Below are 20,358 nucleotides of genomic sequence, written 5' to 3' on the forward strand. Positions count from 1 at the left end.
TTTTTATGCTTAATTATTAAATTCGGTTTATTTGGAAGTGAACATCAACGAAAATTTATTGTCAGACATCTAAAAAAATAACTATCATATGTTACTAACAAAAATTTCGATAAGAATATTTTAATAGATCATATGTTTGTCAATTTTTTAATTTTTTATTAAACATATATTTAATTATAAAATTTAACAAAGTAAGATTGACATATTATTCATGTAACAAAAAACCCTGAAAACCTCGAAAACCGACAAAACCGAATCAATCCAAACCGATATGGTTTGGTTTGGTTTTAATAAAAGCGAACTAACCCGATCCATGTACACCCCTACTTTCATTATTAGTTAATTTAATGAAACCAATTAAATTTGTTTTGGTTCACCAAATACATCGAATAATTAATTATAATTTTAATTCAGCAAGTCGGTAACTTGAAGGAGAGATCCTTCGTACTAGGAGCAAGATAGTGAAGGTCACCTAGAGTAGATATAACTTGAGAGATTTTCCCTCTAATTTCTGAATTTACATAAACCTTCCCTTTATCAAATTTTATTAAAATAGATATGCTTCTAGTAATTACACATTAATTTGAGTTATTGTATCATTTTTAGATACATATTTTTCCTCTCTTTTTTTGCCTAATCTTAGTTATGGTATCTAATGGTTAAGCAGAAAAATGAAGAAAAAACAATAAGACGAAAGATATGAATTTTTTAATTAATTAACTAGGTTCAATCAAAAAAAAAAAAAAAAAATAGGTGAATATTTTTTTACATGGAACACGATATTTGAGGTGACTCTGGATATCTCTTTGCCCCTTTTGCTAGCCATAATTTTGACTTGAGGACTATTGCAGCTATACGTAGAATATTCTTTGTCACATCTCTTTCTTTTATTGAAGCATTCTGCATTGGAAATTTCATCAGTAACTTCTAACAAAAAATTAAAATTATGGATATCAACATTTTATAAGAGTTATTAGAATTCCACAAGACAATAAGTATATACTACAACTAGTTTATTACTTTAATTTCTTGACATTCAATCCTAGTTTATGGTTCAATATTTGCGCCCCAAAAGACTATTTGGAGGAGAAAATGACTAGATTAGTTTCTTAGAAGATTGGTATTTTACTTGCCTTATACTTCAAGATCTATATATTATTTAGTATTGTCACGTCGATATACAACATATTATATTTTATGTTATATGTAACAACAGACATATCAGGATTATAACAAGCGACTGACAGAACCAGATGAACGGAAGAAGGTTCAGCCAAACCCCCTTTGCCAAAAATTACACTATATCTATAAGCAGGGGAGGATTTAGGAAGGCGGAAGGGTGTTCACCCGAACCCCCTTCGTCGAAACATTACACTGTATATATAAGGCATAATCTGTTTTTTTTATATATATATATATATTATGTTTTGAATCCTCTTGACATGGTTTAAAAGCATAGCTTAGTGGTCAAGAGGGTTTAAATTTTTTGTAAGGTCATTGGTTCTATTCCCACTAGCTACAACCTTTTTAACTTTTTTCTTTTTGAACCCCTTAGGGTTAATCCTGCCTCCGCCACTGTCTATAAGGTTAAAATATTTTATATATATATATGTGTGTGTGTTGAATCCCTTTTAACTTTTTTGCGTGTTTATTTTTCTAATTTTTTTGAATCCCCTTGATGAAAGTTCTGCTTCAACCGCTAATTATAACATAGATGCGTACACGTGTTTTACTAGTATGACTTCTTATTATATTGTTATGATTGAATCATGCATTGTACCTATTGCATATTTTTATGGTTGTAGAATTATGTCAAGTCATACAAGTAATTGCTAGCAAGTCAATTAGGGTTTCGTGCTACTCAATAAAAGTAATGCACGTGAATTCTAATATTCAAGAAAAAGTTAGAGATATGGGTGGGGTGCACTAGGTGTCCTCATCTTCTTGCAAATCCCCTATATAGTTATTTAACGAAGACTTTGTCCACTCACACGGTAATCAATCATTGAGAAAGTATATGGAAGGTGAGGCAAACGTGTGGCCTAGCGATTAATGAAGTGAGATAAAAATAATAGGAGATTTGAGTTCAAATTCGAATAAAAAAAAAGGGTAGGCTGATACATAAAGCATCCCGTGTTACATAGGGTCCGAGGAAAGATCGCAGTAGACAATTTATCCTAACACAAGTATGGTTGATTTTATGGCTCAAACCTATAACTTATAGATCATATGAAGATAAGTTTAACGTTATTCCAAGACTCCCCTAACAAAAACACAAGAAAATGATACATGATTTTTTCGCATTTAACAAAGACTGTGTCCACTCACACGGTAAAAAAATCATTGGGAAAGCAGCGGGAAGGTGACGGCAAACATGTAACTTAGCGATCAATGAAGTCGATGAAAATAATAGAGATTCGAGTTCAAATTTCAATAAGACAAGGGACAGGCTAATCCAAAAAGCATCTCGCGACACATAGGATCCAAGAAGGAATGCACCCCAAGGGATGTGATGTAGACAGTTTACCCTAACGCAAAGTATCACTAACTTATAGATCGCACGAAGATAATTTTATTATTGCTCCAAGGCTCCCTAAACAAAAACACACAAAAAAATGCTACATGATTTTTTCGCATGTCTACCTAAGTTGTGGTCGATATTGATACCTGACACTTATATTGATAGAAATGGCAAGTACCCGAATGTCTATTGGAAACAGCCTCTGTATCCTCACAAGGTAGGGATAAGGTCTGCGTACACACTACCCTGCCCAAACCCCACGATGTGAAATAATACTGGGTATATTGTTGTTGGCGGCAAGTACTCGAAATTATCGAGATGATGGCAATATGAATCTTAGCCTTATTAAAAAGGAAAAAAACAGAAAGTAGCTTCAAGGTCCTTGTCAAGAAGACTATCTAGAAGCACTAAGAAAGAAACCATAGGGACAAAGGATAAAACTAATTCATCCTTGGCAGACTACTTGTCAAGCACTTCACCACCAGACACAACAACAATATTTTCAGATAAATTTTATATAATTTAAATCCCATTATTATCACAATGATTTAAGAATAGAATATTGGAGTTTAATACTGAAGAAATTATGCAAACAACTGATCATTAATAATACTGAGACTGATCTTGCTATGATAAGTCTTTTGTCTCCAAAAACTGTACAAAATTTTCCTTTCCGAGTAAAAACAGGTGTCCAAAACCAATACTGAACCCCCCCCCCCCCCCCCCCACAAACCCCTCTTTTTCTAGGCTTACAACCTTGATAATTTAGTGTTTAATTAAGTATTCCTCTACATTGCCTTCTATTGCATATAAAAATTAAGGTCATTAAAGCTAAAAATGAAAACTTTCATGAACTTAGTTATATGTTTTTTAGCTAAATCCACACTTGGTTGAACTTCCTTTCTCAAACTTTTGCAACCATTTCATCAACTACCTTTGCACATAGTAGAAATAGAAAAGGTGAAATGAAGCAAACTTGAACAAAAAAGAACATATTTTGCTACGAGTAACGGTTTTGTGGCTCTAAACTGAATTATGTTTTACAATTTTGGTAACATATTAATAAGTCGATGTTCTTTACATCAACTAGTTCAAAACTGTTGGTTATACCTACTGTTTTACTCACTATATACGATATTTACAATAGTGTATACTACGACTGGAAAGCAGGTGCAACTAAGGGAAGCAAATACTACCCTTGCATAGACAGGAAAGCCGATGCCACGTTCCATTATGAGGCCTTATCAGACTTAAGAAAATTGTGAATCTCCAACTGAGTCATCTCTTTGCCAGAGGCTGGGTCAAATTTGCATCTAATAAAGCTGCATAACAAGTTGATTACATATCAATAATTTGACCAAGCTAATCTTACTAAGAGAAGTATAATGTATGTAACTGTGTGCGAGAGATATTCCAGCCAATGAGGGAAAAAGTTGAAAAAGTCATTCACACGTCCAAAACTATACATAGTAGAATTATGTGTATATGGATTCGCAAGTGATTATGTGAGCGCGGAACTCCAGCAAATGAAGGGAAAGTTAAAAAGTCAATTACACACGTCAAAAATCTAACATTGGAAAATCCACAATAATAGTTGAAGAAGTACACACTGATGAGTAAGGAAGACCATATATATTACTTCTTAAATCAATCCCTTATATTTAGCTCAACCAGTGGTTATATTTGCAGCCCTCCTTTTGTTCAGTTTTTTGGTATGTAGGTCTATGTGAATGAATTGAATATATCTTTCTTTTCCCAAAAAAGGATGATGAACCATCATATTTGCCTTTTTCACTAACTATTTATATAGCAGGCTCTGAGGAGCTCATGCTATTCCCAGACCGAGTCGCTAATTGAACTACCACTTTCTGCGTATCATCAGTCTAAACTGTTTTCTCCACAAGCACTGCTAACAGTACAATGCATATATATGTCAATAAACAGGCAGGTTAAGTTAAACTCTGTAAGACATTGCACATATTCTGTCAATTTCATCCGTTAAAACAAGGAAAGCGTGATAAAGACAATGCAAGGTCTGTGCTTAACTCCCTCTGTCCTCCAACATGGACGTTTTACTAGAACTTAGAAGTATAGTTATTTATATGCAAGAAAGATAAAGTAATAAGTAATTGTGAAATTCTCATAACACCGGGCCTACCTTCCATCCAAGCCAAGAATTATCAATGTATTCTTTTCGTGACCAAATGTGACAATATACTCGGAGTCACCAGGCAACCGGAATTGCGCCACTGACCATTCTGAGCTAAAATATTTTGGAAGCACTCCTGCCAAAAAAAAAAAAAAAATCAGAGCCTGAGAGAAGTAAAACAGAAGAGCACTATAGCTACTTTCAAGCGTCACTATTTAACGGATTTTCACATAATTGGGCCAACTTGTGCCAGCTGGTAAGTTAATATACAGGTGAAGAGAGAAAGGTAGACTGGTGAGAAGCTCAATTAAGCAAAGAAAATAAAGAAGTTCCGCGCTTAGCCCGTTCCTATTCGCCTTGGTGATGGATGCATTGACACACCATATTCAAGGGGATGTGCCATGGTGTATGTTATTTGCTGATGACATAGTTCTAATTGATGAGACGAGGGCCGGTGTTAACGAGAGATTGGAGGTTTGGAGACAGACCCTCGAGTCTAAGGGTTTCAAATTGAGCAGGTCTAAGACATAGTACCTGGAGTGCAAGTTTAACGCTGAGTCGAGGGAAGTAGGCAGGGACGTGAGACTTGGACCACAGGTCATCCCGAAGAGAGATAGCTTCAAGTACCTTGGGTCGATGATTCAGGGGGACGGAGAGATCGACGAGGACGTCACTCACCGTATAGGGGCGGGCTGGATGAAATGGAGGCTTGCATCTGGAGTCCTGTGTGACAAGAAAGTGCCACTGCCACTTAAAGGTAAGTTCTATAGAGTTGTGGTTAGACCGGCCATGTTGTATGGGGCAGAGTGTTGGCCGGTTAAGAACTTCCATATCCAGAGGATGAAGGTAGCAGAAATGAGGATGCTGAGGTGGATGTGCGGGCACACTAGGATAGACAAGATTAAGAATGAAAATATTCGGAAGAAGGTGGGTGTGGCCCCTGTGGATGACAAGATGCGGGAAGCAAGGCTCAGATGGTTTGGGCACGTGCAGAGGAGAAGCCTAGATGCGCCGGTAAGGAGGTGTGAGCGGTTGGCCGTGGTGGGTACGAGAAGAGGTAGAGGGAGGCCTAAGAGGTATTGGGGGGAGGTGATCAGGCAGGACATGGTACGACTGCGGATTTCCGAGGACATGGCCCTTGATAGGAAGGTCTGGAGGTCAAGCATTAGGGTTGTAGGTTAGGGGTAGTAGAACTTTCCTTACTTCATTCCGGGGGTGAGGCGGGGTTGGATTAGGGTTGATCTTAGATAGCTTGCAGTTTATGCTGAATACACTCTGTACTTGTTGTTTATCTTAGCCCTGGGCCTTAGATACTGGTTACTGTTATTGCATGTCTTTCATCTTTTGGTTGTTATGCTTTCGTTACTATTACGGTTTATACTGGAGTTACTAATGAGTTGTCTTTTCTTGTTTTCTTTTTTTTTTTATTTCCGTTTTTCTGAGCCGAAGGTCTATCGGAAACAGCCTCTCTGCCCTATCGGGTAGGGGTAAGGTCTGCGTACATATTACCCTCCCCAGACCCCACCTGGTGGGATTTTACTGGGTAGTTGTTGTTGTTGTTGAATCAAAGCTTCATGTTAAGCATTTTCAAGCCCATTCCATCGAGAAAAAAAAACAGGATACTATGAGTATGCAAATGAATCACAATGCATAGGCGATCCCAAGTCCAATAAAAGAGGACGGCAGTATGTTGACCGTCCACGTAAACATAGTTGACTTACGAAAAAATTAGTTGATTGAAGCATGTGGATCACCAAAGGCAGAGAGAAAACCATTCTCCATTATACACAACCCTATTACATTAAGTTAAACACCACTCATGATTCTCCAATATAAGTTACAAATAATACTACTGTACAACAATTTCTGCGCGACTCAAATAAGCCAAAATATGTCAGGAAAAAATTTGTGTAAATGGATCCTTCATTAATTAGTCTTCAGATTCATGAGAATCAATCTGTTTAATTATATATCTGGCTGCTTAAATAAGTTATGAGTAATACTACTTATTAGAAAATGCTACAATTTAACAAGTATTAGGCTATTAGCACCACCTTGTGGCTAGAATTGTTTATCTGTGGCTGCAATAATTGGACCAAGAAGGCAAAGACATTGTGCAGGAGGACTTCAGGGGTATGTAAGATGTCCGTCCAGGACAGGGAAGTATGGTTTTTATACTTGTGATATCTCAATTCTTATAAGAAGTGTGCATGAGTGATGCAGAACTCAGAGGAATGCTTGAAAATTAGAAAATGACTTGCATGCTGTTAGGACATAGTTCCATCAGATATATTCGGCCAAACGGGAATGTTAACGCAACGAGTGAGCTAGCATTCATAATGAACAAAATACGAATCTAATCTAGAAAGGACTCCAAATTGAGAGCCTTTGAGTGAAAAGATGAGATGCAAGAGAGGAAGAAAAAGAGCAAATTTAAGTGCCATATCCTTTGTTTAGTTATATACCAAAAGAACTCTTCTATATTCGGCAGAAAGGAAGAAACAAATTTCTTCTACTTCATAATTGCACAGCAGGAAGCAAATCATGAGTTTGCTTTCCCCCAACCGTTCTTTATCCTTTCTTGAACCATATCTTATATATGCCTCCAAGCTATGAAAAAAAAACTCTCTATGAACCAGTAAAGGGTCACAAAGGTTTGCTGTCTCCAGAGCTTGGGTTTCAGAGGCAACGATTTAAGTTCTATGGGTTCGACCTTTAAATTATTTAGTATTGAACCCATTGTATTCAACCTTTCAGACCTAATATTTGCTGCAATTTTAGTGAATTTTTACACATAAATTTATGCTCCGCTCTGAAAGTACTGAGTTCAGATGAACCCGGTGTCCGAGTGTCATATTCGCCACTACTTGGGTTGATGGCCCCATAAAGATGTTAAGAGGCCAAAAAGGGTTGATGTCATCAGATACAAGCTTAGATATTAAATGACATCACAACTATGGCTATTTAAAAGCAAGGGGCGATTTAGATAAGTATTTATGATTGTATAGTAGAATCATTTTTTAAGCGTGGGATGGCCAAGTGCCTGATGTGGGATCAGATTTTAGTTTAAGCTGTCTAGTTCTTAGGCCAATTCATCGAGATGAAGTGTGATAAAGGAGAGTTAAGTTGCCGTGTGTGCTAACCAGTCTGGAGCATTTGTCTGCAGAAAACAAGCCTAACACGGTTAACTATCATAGGATAATAGCGTGTTATAAGTTGCCATAATCTCTTCTATAAACTCATGTCCAGGACATCCATCCCTGATGCTGAACAAGAGTCAGAAGGCATCCAAATCAAAGGTCAAATAACTTAGTGTTCTTGGTGGAATTCCGTTTGCATATTTTCAAACAAGGAAACGAAAAAAAAAAAAAAAAAAGAGAGAGAGAGAGAGAGAGAGAGAAATCAGAAAACTACAAATGTGTTCAGAAGGGAACCATACCTTTGATGAAGGAGAATGGTGAACTTGATGCCGCCAGAGTAAGACGGGAATTAGGAGGAGTATTTGTCTTATCCTGGTTCCCAAGATGCTTGATCCTAAAAAGATGAACAGTGCCTTTGTCACTAGAGACTGCTAGCCACTCAGCAGTCGGAGAGAATGAAACACTGTGAATTTCTGCTCTATCAGCACCTCTCCGCACCTGAATCATGTATCACATGTGATTTACCAAAACTAGATATCTCAAAAATGTTGTATATATGGTACAAGGGAAAGTTAAAAGACTCATCTAGTTTGTAGGTTATGTGTATGGATAAAGTAGACCTATTAGCAGGCAAAGTAGAAAAAGCAAACCATCAAAATGTTACAATCCTATACAATCTATATCTGAAATGTCTACCACTACAACATGGATAACAATAATAAAATTGAAACTTGTAATTATGCGAGAATATGAAAAACAGAAAGAAGATAATAGGAATTGGCATTTGGCAAAATTTAACAACATTACGTTTCTTAAGTCTAATTCCACTTCCAGTTACTAAAAATTACAATCTGTCATAAACCAAGGCAGAGACGAGCAAGGAGAGCACACTGAGTACCAACTACATGCTAAGCTTTCTGAGTCATGGATCACGGGGAACACGGAGTAAAAACTCGATAGATAAACTTGAGACAATAGAAAATGGTTTACAGGGACAGTTTTACTTGACAGTATCAACGAAAGCCAAGGAATTTCAACCAACAAAGCCACTAATCTATCCATGTTCAGCTAAGCAAATACAATGACAAATCAAAGCATTATTGTTTTGATCAACGAGAGTTACAAAATGAAGATAAAAGAAACAGATATGCTGAATACATGAAGTACATTACAAGGTTAGTTTTGCAGTCCAGAAATTAATCATAAATTGGTGAAAGATAAAAAGACAAAAAATGCTGCTATTACTTACAATAGGTTTGTAATAAATTAAAATGCAATGCCTGGACTGAACTAAACAGCATTCAAAATCTTACCTCCTGCAATAACGTACCATCCTGTGTGCTGAAAATCCGGATAAGAGTACCCTTGATACTTGCTGTTGCCAGCACATGCCCCTCATGACTAAGTGCAAAAGATGCAGTCTTAGAATCATGCGCAAAAATAAACTTAGTCCTTTTTGAAGTGAAATGCTCAACACGAACTTCACCATTTCGTAATCCAGGGCACACCAGCACAGGTGATCCAGCCGCTTGTGAAATCTCACAGAGTCCCTTTGGGTTTACAATTGTCTCAATCTGGTGGACGAGCTTCATGTCAGCAAAATTATATATAAATATCTTCTGCTCAAGTATAACTACGATGCAGTCACGTCGAAGCCGGACACTACGCACAGCCGACCGGAAACAGAGTTCGCCCAAGCAGCGGCTCCGATGATCATCCCAAATTATGACCTTGTTTCGAGGATATTGTGGATTATCTCCACTTCCAACAAAGACAAGTATGTTGCTGCAGAAGAGCATCTCAATAATTTCAATACCACCTCCATTGTCAAAGTACCGTTGAAACATTTTTCTGAAAGGGTCACAGCTATAGACTGTAATGCCACGATCAGTGCCAATGGCAAAACAGCTACTGTTTTGATTGAATGAAACACGGTATAGAGTCGAGATTGACTGATTGATCAAACCATGATTAGGACATGAGCTCAGGTTTTGGATAAGGGGACTCTGCTCAGGCTCATTATCTACCTGCTCAACAGCATCTTGTTGCTGCGGCTGAAGCTGTAGTTTGTGTTGTTCTTGTAGTTGCTCTAAGTAAGGTTGAAGCATTGGTGACTTAAACTTTGAATTAGTGGTTGGGTGCTGAAATGACGGGGGAAGAGGGGAAACAGTGGCCATGGACAGGGATTAGAAAGAGGTTTTAGAAAGGTATCAAGCTTAAGTTCAAAGCTAAACAGATAATGTTTTCTATCAGATAGTCACCACCACATTCATGGTCATCAATCTGCATCAGAAAGACATATAACGTAAAACTAGCTGTATTGATATTTAACTGATAAGCACTGATGCTACACTTGATCTTAGCCAAAAGGCCGAGGAAGGTATAAAACTAGCAGTATGGATATACAAGCAATGTTAATAAAACATCGAAAGGAAAAAACAAATTCTTCAAAGGAAAATGCTACAACAAAATATTTTTTTTAAAATTTAAAAAAAAAAAAGGTGTTTTCACTACAATACGCTAAACACCCTCAAGTGGTTCTTCCTACTGGTCGCTACACATTGTTCTTCCTAATTACTTCCATTACACTAACAATATAGTGACTTCTATGGGAGGAAAAACTAATGAAGAAAGGAATTATCCTGGTTAATTATGAATAAGACACTTACCCTATTGTACTGGCCAACTAGTAATTGACACATGAAAGGATTTCAGCCTAGTTCCATCAAGTAAAGAAACTACACTCAGTTATTTAAAGTCAGTGAATCAACCATCAAGTAATGGACAACAGAGGGGGATTCAGGATTTGATTTGAACTTTATGGGTTCGAGATTAATCATTTGTACTTATATAGGGTTAGAGTCAAAGCTAGAAGGTCCATTCTACATCCGCTCCAACGGACAACACTCAGTAGCTTAAATTACCAAACTGATTCACTTATAGAACTAGAATCCATGAAAGTGATATCAAGAACATGAATTACATATTAAAAAAATTCCTTTAAAGATTCAAATCATTCTTGTTATTTTTTTATTTTTTTTTATTTCTCACCCAATGTCTGGTACCCGCACTGGGCCCTGACTAATCCAAATTCGCGCCCGGATTTTTCCATTCTCGGGTTCAAACCTAAGACATCTGATTAAGGGTGGAGAGATTTTATCCATCTCACCACAACTCTTGATAGTTTTTTGGTTTCCTGCCTAGGATCGCGTAAATCATTCTGTTCTACTTCTACCAAATAATACTTAAAATATTGGTTAGAAAAGACAAAAAATCCAGTAGCACAAGTGAATATTGCAGGGCCTTTTTCCTTCTTTATTCTTTTCTCAACCTCTATAATTTGCACTCCCTGAGTTGTACAATACTACAATCCCAGCCTCAAAAACAAAAATTTTAAATTTTTTTTTTTTTTTTTGCATAAATACACTAATGGAATAAAAATTGTACCTGTCAAAAAAACAGTTGATCATACACGATCGTATAATAATAAAACTCATTAAGCTTCAAAAAACTTCTTTTTTTTTACATTATACAAGAATAAAACTGTACTGGGTTGTCGGAAAAAAATTAACTTCAAAAAGATAGTAATAATTTAAAAAAGCCATTGATCTGAGCAAGAATAATAAGCAGGAATACTAATGCAACAGTTAACATCTATAAAACTTACATAAATTAAAGGAGAATTACAACGTACGTGATGAGAAGGAGGATGGAAAAAGATTATTAAATAGGGCTGGGACCTGTGGGGTTTTGCAGGAAAGAGAGAAATATCAGTTTGCATTTGGAGTAGGAAACTGTTTACTTGTTTACTTTTTTAGAAGAATATTTGGATTAGGAGTCTTCCGACTCATATTAAGTGAAAAAGGGTCATGATTTGTCTTTTTATTATTTGAAATTAAGCAACTTTATCCTGGGTTATAATATATTCTTATACAACAATAATAAATTCAGTATAATCCTACAAAATGTTGTTTGAGAGTTGTTTTCAATACATTTCTGGCTCTAGATAAAAATAAAAAAGAAGCACAAAAATAACAATAACGGCAAGATAAGATGATACAGGACAAATTAGTCTTATAATACATAGAAATTGAAAAAATTTGTTGAAATTTGTTGTTTGAAAGTTTTCGTTTCTGTTAACATCAAGTGTGACCAAAAGTTAAAAAAATGGCAAATATGAGTAGTTTTGATTGTTATGGAGGCAAATTCTATTGAATCATGATTATATCCACTATTATGCTTCGAATTTGATATAAATTAAATTTGAGCGTAAGCAATTGATTTTTTTGAATTTCATTTTAAACTTTTTCCCAATTTATGAAGGTTTTGCATATAAAATTTTATTATTAATTATAGCAAATTGTTAGTATGTTTATATCTTTAATTTCGAATTTATATTTATTTTCAGGTAAAAAGTAAGTGTAGATAAATAACAAAAAATTCGCTGAAAAAATGCTGATATTTTGGAGATATTGTTATAAGCCTGTAAATCATTGTTGTAACGAAGAGGGAATAGGACCACAAACGTGGATTTACAACTTGCAAGACACGTTAATATTTGTTATGGAATAGTATAAGCTTGGCGAAATACATAGTTTACCCATCCAACTTACGACCAAATCTCTGTTACACACCTGTTGACCACGGGTTTCATTTTACACACCAAACCTTTCAAAAGTGTGTCAATTACACAATACTTTTGACCAGCCTCTTTAATATTCAATGCGGTGTATACACGCGCTTATTTAAATTAAAAAAACAAACGATTCTTTAATTAAAATGGAAAAACGACCCTTTTCTTAATTCCGACCCAAGAAAGATCCGACCCTGTTACTTAAAAACAACTACGCGACCAGATTAACAAACATAAACCCAATTTCAAAATCCCTGTTCTTCAGCCCTAAGCTATGAAGCTAATCTGACGAGAACACATCTGCTTATTGTTGTTTCTTCTTCAGTTTTTCAGGTTAGTATTCGCATTTTAAGGTTGTTCAACCGTTTTGATTTAGATGGGTGGGTCGAAATAGTTAGGGTTTATTTGGGTATTTCGTCAGGAGTATTTTTAGGGTTTAAGACATCTTTATGGGGAATCTCTTGTCATTGTCTACTGAAACCTTTGTCTTTTGAGCTTGTGTTGTCTTTTTCTTTCTTTATTCTGTTATATCTTTCTTTATTGTCCATCTTGATTTCTTTATTCTTTGTTTGCATGTGAAATTGAAACCTGTTGTCTGCTTCTTTCTAGGGACAATGTCTTTTAAAATTGTTACTTTAAAGTGGTATCACGGGGGTGAGTTAATTATTGGTCCTTTTAGTGGGGGGCAGTCAAACCTTGACTTTAGACGTGGATGTAGATAGGATTTCCTTCTTTGAGCTTATGGATTACACTAGGGAGATAGGCCTAACTAACGTGGCTGAGCTGTATATATGCCCAGTGGATAGGATTGACAAGCTGATAAATATATTGACTGATAAGGATATTTTAGACATTTGCAATCAGTTAGAGGATGGGGATACACTAGAAATATATGTGACTCATGATGCCCCTTTATCAGTACATGACCCTGTTGAAAATGGGGAAAGTGTGAGTTGTAGTAAGGCTTCTGCAAAAAGGCCTATAGAGGTCCAAGAGGATGAAGAGGTAGATAATGAAGATGCTGATGACATACACTGGACTTCAGACAGCTCTGCTGCTTCTGATGGAAATCCCTCTGATGATGGAAATGCTTCTGATGGTGCTGCATACAACTCTTCTACTTCTGATGATGTTGTTTGTGATGATGCTGGGAATGAAGGAGAAGTAGACATAGACTAGACTTCTGATAGTTTTGATGAGGCTCACTTAAATGTTCCTGATGAGAATGACCTCCATTCTGATATCCATGAGGAGTTGGGTGAAGGTAGAGAGAAGGTGAAGAGAAGCAGGAGAAAAAGAAGTGAAAAGCCTAAAGGGAGGGGTGATATAAACATAGATAAGGCAGGTGTAGACATAGGGTTTGATGAGCTACGTACAGGTAGTGAGCAACATAGGTATGAAGGTCTAGTTAGGACTGATGAGCCATACTTTGGTTCTTCAGATGCTGAAAATTTTGCATCAGATGTGGAAGGTGAAGATAGTGAAGAACATAAGAAGAAAGTGGAGGAAAAAAAGAAAAAGAAGAGATTGATCTTTGATCCTACTGCCAAGAAAATCACTTGGGAGTTAGGATTGATATTTGAAAGTGTTGATCAGTTTAGGGAAGCAGTCACCAAATATGCAATTCAAAAAAGGGTGCAGATTGAGAAGTACATAAATGAGCCACATAAGGTGAGAGTTAGATGTATGGTACCTAACTGTGGATGGCTTCTAGCAGCTAGTAAAGATGGCAGTTCCAATAATATTAAGGTGAAAAGATATAATCCAGTGTACAAGTGTTATACAACCAACAAGAACAAGTTGTGTAATTCAAGATATCTTGCAAAAAAATACAAGACCAGAATTATGTCACGACCAGGTATGAAAGTTTGGGAGTTGAGAAAATTGATAAAGCAAGAACTGGACCTCTATGTAGGGAGATCAACTGCCCACAGGGCTAGAGCAAAGATATTGAAAGAAATCATTGGTGATGTGCATCAAGAGTTCAAAAGACTTTATGACTATAGAGATATGATTTTGCAGACCAATCCTGGGAGTACCTGTGTGGTAAAAGCAGAAGATCAAGGTGATGGCAAGCTGGTATTCTCTAAAATCTATGTTTGTTTACATGCCACGAAAAGGGGCTGGTTGGAAGGATGCAGAAGAATTATTGGCCTTGATGGATGTTTCTTGAAAGGAGTTTGCAAGGGACAACTTCTTGTAGCTGTCTCCAAAGATGGAAACAATCAGATGTTTCCAATTGCATGGGCAGTTGTAGAGGTGGAGAATACATTCAACTGGACATGGTTTCTGAAATGTTTGAGTGAAGATTTGGGCTTAGAAGATGGAAGAGACCTTACAATGATGTCTGATATGCAGAAGGTAACTATTTTCCTTTAGTTTATGTTCTCCTTCATTAACTATGAATTTGTTCACCTTTATTAACTATTGTTCAGTTCTGCTTCAGTTTTTCTGTTTTTATTGTTCTGCCTTCAGTCATTCTCTTTTTATTGTTCTGCTTCAATCCTTTAGTTTATGTTCTCCTTCATTGACTTGAGTGAATGCTGCAGGGTTTAATTAATGTTGTAAGAGACTTGTTCCCTGAGTGTGAACACAGGATGTGTGCTAGGCACATCCTTGCAAATTGGTCAAAAGAGTGGAGAGGGTTAGAGAGGAGAAATACTTTCTGGAGATGTGCAAGGGCTTCTAGTATTGCAGAATTGAATGACCAACTTGGTATGCTAGACAAGCTTGGGGATGGCATATGTGAAAGTTTACTCCACTATAGAAAAGAAACCTGGTGCAGAGCTTATTTCAACTGTGATAGGAAGTGTGATGTAATTGACAACAATATGTGTGAGACTTTCAATTCCTGGATTTTGGCTGAAAGACACAAAACAATCATCACAATGTTAGAGGATATCAGAATTAAGCTGATGATTAGGATAGGTAAGATGAGAGAGTTCTGTGAGACATGGATATGTGATATCTCCCTAATAGAAATGAAGATTTACCAGGATAATTTAGCTAAGTCTATGAAGTGTACTCCAAGATGGAATGGTGAAACAGGCTATGAGATTGAAGATCCTAAATACAAGCATGTGGTATCCTTAGTGAATATGACCTGTAGTTGTAGAGCCTGGCAGTTAGAGGGCATCCCATTGCTAGCATGCATTACAAGGACATGGAACCTATTCACCACATTGAACATTGGTATCGTAATTCCACTTACTTGAAGGCTTATTCAACCTTTATCCAGCCTGTCCCATGTATGAAACAATGGCCATCTTCAGGCCACCCCCTATTAGAAACATGATTGGCAGACCAAAAAAAATAGGAAAAGAGAAGAAACTGAACATCCAAAATCTGGGAAGCTTTTAAGGAGAGGTATGGAGATGACTTGTTCCCTTTGTGGTGTGTGTGGACACAACAAGAGGGGATGCCCCAGTAAAAAATCTGCAGCTGGAAATGCTACTGTTGGAACTGCTTCTGCAGGAAATGCCACTGCTGGAACTGCTACTGCTGGAACTGCTTCTGCTGGAACTGCCACTGCTGGAACTGCCACTGCTGGAAATGGTAGAGGAAGAGGAAGAGCAAGAGGAACAGGTAGAGGGGTTGGAAGAGGTAGAGGCAGTGGTTATGGGTTATTTCAAGCAAGGAATGGGTTCACTTCTTTTACAGTAAGTTAACTAACTAAATGTATAATTAGTGTATCTTCCTTCTATTGAATGTAATGTTGTAATTAACTATACTTTACTTTGGCAGAGTGGAGGACAAAATCCAAGGGTCATTAGCACCGGAACTAAGACTAAGAGATCTACAGCTTCAACAGAGGAATGTGCTTACCAACCAAGAAGTGCCGGCTTGAGGTGGATGGGCAAAAAAGCCATAAGCACAAGACAACTTCAAAGAAATGCAGCATCACACCACAATCTTAGTCAAGCTAGTTCATCATCTCAACCAACGAAGAAGCAGAAAAAGAAATGAAGACTTTATTTGTTGCTTAAGTTTTATGTTTTGTTAAGTATTGCTATGGATAACAATGTGTTATGTTTTGTAAAGTGTTGTTATGGACAACCAAGTAAAGTGCTATGTTTTGTAAAGTGTTGCTATGGTCAACCAAGTGCTATATTTTTTAAAGTGTTGCTGGTGTCTACTAATGAACATTTATTTTGTGGAAATGAAGTATATTTAGGTCTTCTTTTTGTACTGCTTTCCTTTGGTTATACAAAATCTGCATTTGCCATGTTTAGTTCCCAAAGCTAAATAAGAACATAACACAATTTGCAAGACTAACAATCTTCAATTACCTAAATATATAAGAATATAACACGAGCTTTAATACAAATACATGAAGACCCAATACATAGGAATATCATTACACTAATGCAAGAGTAAAAAATAGGGGGTGACCCTCATAGACAACAAGTTCAATGAGCCAAATACATGAAGACCCAATACATGAGAATATCATTACACTATATAGCAGTGTTGAGAACTACCAAGTACAATGGCCTTAATGAAGATTAATCCTAAAATCAGGAAAAAAAAAGCCTCCTCCAGTTCCTCTGTTTTCTGGATTCCTGCAGATGACCTTCAAGCTGATTCTTCTTCTTAAGCAAACCCAAAATCACCGGCTTCAAGTGTTCATGAGTCGGGGGGGTCAAACCATGCGAAATACTTACAGCCAGTTTTCTTATCTTTCTGCAAATCCATAAACAATTTGAGAAGAAGCTTATAAAATCTTGAAATCAATTATAACAATCTAAGATTACCTCGTAATTTTTACAGCCGTAGAATCGACGACCAGTGAAATTACTAGTTCAGCAACATCTCCACATCGACAAAATGGACCCGAATTCTCCATTCAATAAGAACCCTAATGCCAGAATTGACAGAAGAATGATAATGTATTGCACTTTAATTGACCAAATATAACCAGCTTCAAAATATTAGATGTGGAAGGTGAAGATGGGGTTGAATTTTTCAGAAATTGGTTTGCCTCCTTTTAATATGAAGAAGATGAAAATGGTTGCTTTTCATAAGAGGGAGATGAAGAATTGGGCGTTAGGGTTAAGAAAATGGGCCCAATTTCAGTAAGTAGCCGTTGTAATTTGTCAGTTGAAGCAGAAAATAACTATTCACGCGCCGCATTGGTCGTGTTTCACACGTCCCACAGGCTGGTCAAAAGTAGTGTGTAATTGACACACTTTTGAAAGGTTTGGTGTGTAAAATAAAACTCGTGGTCAACAGGTGTGTAACAGGGATATGGTCGTAAGTTGGATGGGTAAACTATGTATTTCGCCTATAAGCTTTGATGCTTGACTTGGCCATAGCACAAATAAAATATCTGATTTTCGGTGTTTATTATAGGAAGAATTACGCCCTTGTCACTTGGCCCAACAACCCATCAGAAAATTGCCCATCTTTGGAGCCCTTACTTAGTGTAGTACAGGTTGTACATAACCTGAAAATTACTTTTTATCCGTTAGCCCACCTTTTATTTCTTTGTTCTTCTTCTTCTCATGTCACGCCTTTTCATAGTGCACCCCAAAATTTTTCTATCATTGTTATTCTCATTCAATTCTTCTTCCAGATTCAAAGATGGTAATCTCTTATGAAGTGCATTATTCAATAATTTTGTCATTTATGGTTCAAAGATTTGATTTCAGAAAATTGGGTTTTCCGATTTGTTAGTTGTTTCGAATGGGTGTTGCTCCAATTGATTCGAATTATAAATAGGAGTTCAAAACTTAAATTTCAAGTGATTTGGAGTAGATTTATGCCGGATTTGAGTTAAATTTTCAGATGATGCCCAAGGAAGAAGAAGAACCTGTGAAACTCCATTGATAGGATTTATTTGTATAATATTGTATAAATAATATATAAAGTGTATAAACACCTCTTATACACTATTTTATACAAGGTTGATACATTATTTACAGGTATTTAGTGAATTTCTCACATTTTCTTCTTCTTCTTCTTCTTCTTCTTCTCATTCTTCTTATACACCTATATACATAGTGTATCACGAATATTTTTACTACTGTGATTATACATCTTTATACACTTTTATATAACTATATATATATATATATATATATATATATAATGTACCTCTTTGTATAAAAGTGTATAATATTGTATAAAAGTGTATAAGCATCTATGATGAACTTTTTGTACGATTTTTACTTGCAATTCTTGTATAAAGCTAGTCCAAATCTCCAGCAAATAACTTCAAACTTTGTATAAACCTACTTAAACTATTTCGAATAAGTTCAAACAATACCCACTCCAAATTTCTCACAAAATCATAATCGAAATTTAAGAAGATTAGCATTGAACGAGATGAGATTTTAGGTTTCTCGCGTGTGATTTTGCGTTTTGTAGTTGTGATAGGTATGTATAAACTTTAGAAAAAAAGAGAATAAAAACTCACGGATACTTCACGCCTAAAGATACAAAAAATAAGAAAACGAAAAAAAATACTTCAAAGAAATATTGATTATGGGAGAAGGCATGAATGAGTGTTGACTGAGTGTCTCGATCAATGGTTACACAAAAAATAGGGAACTGATTTTCGTTTTCATTTTTTGTTTGCATATGATACTTTTTTATTAATTAAATTAAATATTTATGGGTGAAAAATGAGGAGAGAGCTACAATACGGTAGGTAGGTGATGACAAAAATGAGGTTGTTAATATAATTAATCTTGAGATTAGTTATCTCGGGATTGTAATGTTAATTTTATCCCTATGGGAGAGTGGGATAGCAATTCTAGGATAATTAATCCCCAGATAATTAATTTTGAATTAATTTATTTCCCAACCAAACAACCCCTCAGCGAGAAACTAGAAAAAGAAAAACTTCAATAATTTTATTTTATCTCATTTAATTCCATTTTCTTTCTTACATCAAGTTTTTTCTAAACTTAGCAAGTGTACTCCCCAAACATGTTGATTAAGGCTTTGATAATTAAAAAGGGCAGTCTGGTGCACTAAGTTCCCGCTATGCGCGGGGTTCGAAGAAGGACCGGATTACAAGGATCTATCGATAATTAATTTATTTAAATCATAGTTTTAATTATTATGAAGTGTTTGATGCCTTCTCTATGTTTATACCTTCGCTCTTACCTCATAATTTTAAGCTGCATTAACTAAAAGTATAATTTACAGTAATCGACCATCTTGCCTTCTCTATTCCTTGCAATAATTTTTCAATATATATATATATATATAGATATGTATATATGTATATATACTATATTAAAAGCACGAAGGCCCTTAGCGAAATGTCGTTCGCCTTTTTTACCCTTTAAAAATATAATTTATATTGGATAAAATAGTAATTTAAGTTATTTGCCTAAAATTTAGGCTTCAAAATTAATTTAATTTGTATATTAAATACTACACTATGTAAAAAGGTCTAAATTTAGAATTTCAAAATCAAATATGATTTTACCAAAATTAGACAACCTAATTGTATGGACTTTGAACCAAATACTATTTGACTTCCCATTTAATTGTTGTTCACTTTTTGTGTGTGTACGTGACCTTCGTTTTTTTTTTAAATTCGTAAGTTGTATCTTAAGTTTTGTTTTTGTTTCAAGAATATTATTTTGTTGTGACTTATTAATGCATTACTCTATATTTTATTTCTTATCTATTATCATNATTTTATTTCTTATCTATTCTCATCTTAATCATGTATCCGAGATTTTTTCTTAATTTTTTATATTTTAAATTTAGTCTTATATGCCATTACTTTTAATCTAATCAATTACAATACAAATCAAACAATGAATAAGAATATTTTTCACTAAGCTTATAAGTAGGATAAACTAATTCCTCTCAACATTCATCTAATTAGTCAATATCATAAGTACAATCTTAGTATTCGCCTTACAAATATAAGATATGAAAATTATTTTTAATA

At 35.6% G+C, this 20,358-nt stretch overlaps 1 protein-coding gene across 4 annotated transcripts; it reads right to left on the reverse strand.

The window, feature by feature from the left end:
* Nucleotides 1–3,497: 3,497 nt before the first annotated feature.
* LOC109211941 (autophagy-related protein 18a-like) lies at nucleotides 3,498–11,646 on the reverse strand. 4 transcript variants are annotated; one of them, XM_019375542.1, is made up of 5 exons: nucleotides 11,505–11,646; nucleotides 9,124–10,093; nucleotides 8,110–8,308; nucleotides 4,680–4,806; nucleotides 3,498–3,843 (listed from the first exon to the last, which is right to left on the reverse strand). In XM_019375542.1, the coding sequence occupies exons 2-5, from the start codon at nucleotides 9,985–9,987 to the stop codon at nucleotides 3,753–3,755; spliced, it is 1,281 nt and encodes a 426-aa protein (XP_019231087.1). In that variant the 5' UTR covers nucleotides 9,988–10,093; nucleotides 11,505–11,646; the 3' UTR covers nucleotides 3,498–3,752. The 4 variants fall into 4 exon arrangements, with proteins under 4 accessions (XP_019231087.1, XP_019231088.1, XP_019231089.1 ...); XM_019375543.1 differs by having other exon boundaries at nucleotides 11,478–11,646; XM_019375544.1 differs by having other exon boundaries at nucleotides 11,551–11,640.
* Between the last annotated feature and the right edge of the window lie 8,712 nt (nucleotides 11,647–20,358).

The sequence above is a fragment of the Nicotiana attenuata genome, unplaced genomic scaffold (genome assembly GCF_001879085.1).
Source record: "Nicotiana attenuata strain UT unplaced genomic scaffold, NIATTr2, whole genome shotgun sequence".
In the NCBI taxonomy this organism is placed as follows: domain Eukaryota; kingdom Viridiplantae; phylum Streptophyta; class Magnoliopsida; order Solanales; family Solanaceae; genus Nicotiana; species Nicotiana attenuata.

Bases quoted from the DNA above. Each gene is read 5' to 3' on its own strand.
- LOC109211941 (XM_019375542.1), bottom strand. From the start codon at position 9,987: ATGGCCACTGTTTCCCCTCTTCCCCCGTCATTTCAGCACCCAACCACT. The intron at 4,807-8,109 runs GTATGGTTCCCT...TTTTTTTGGCAG, and splicing joins ACCATTCTCCTTCATCAAAG to GAGTGCTTCCAAAATATTTT. The intron at 3,844-4,679 runs GTAGGCCCGGTG...CTTGTTATGCAG, and splicing joins ATTCTTGGCTTGGATGGAAG to CTTTATTAGATGCAAATTTG.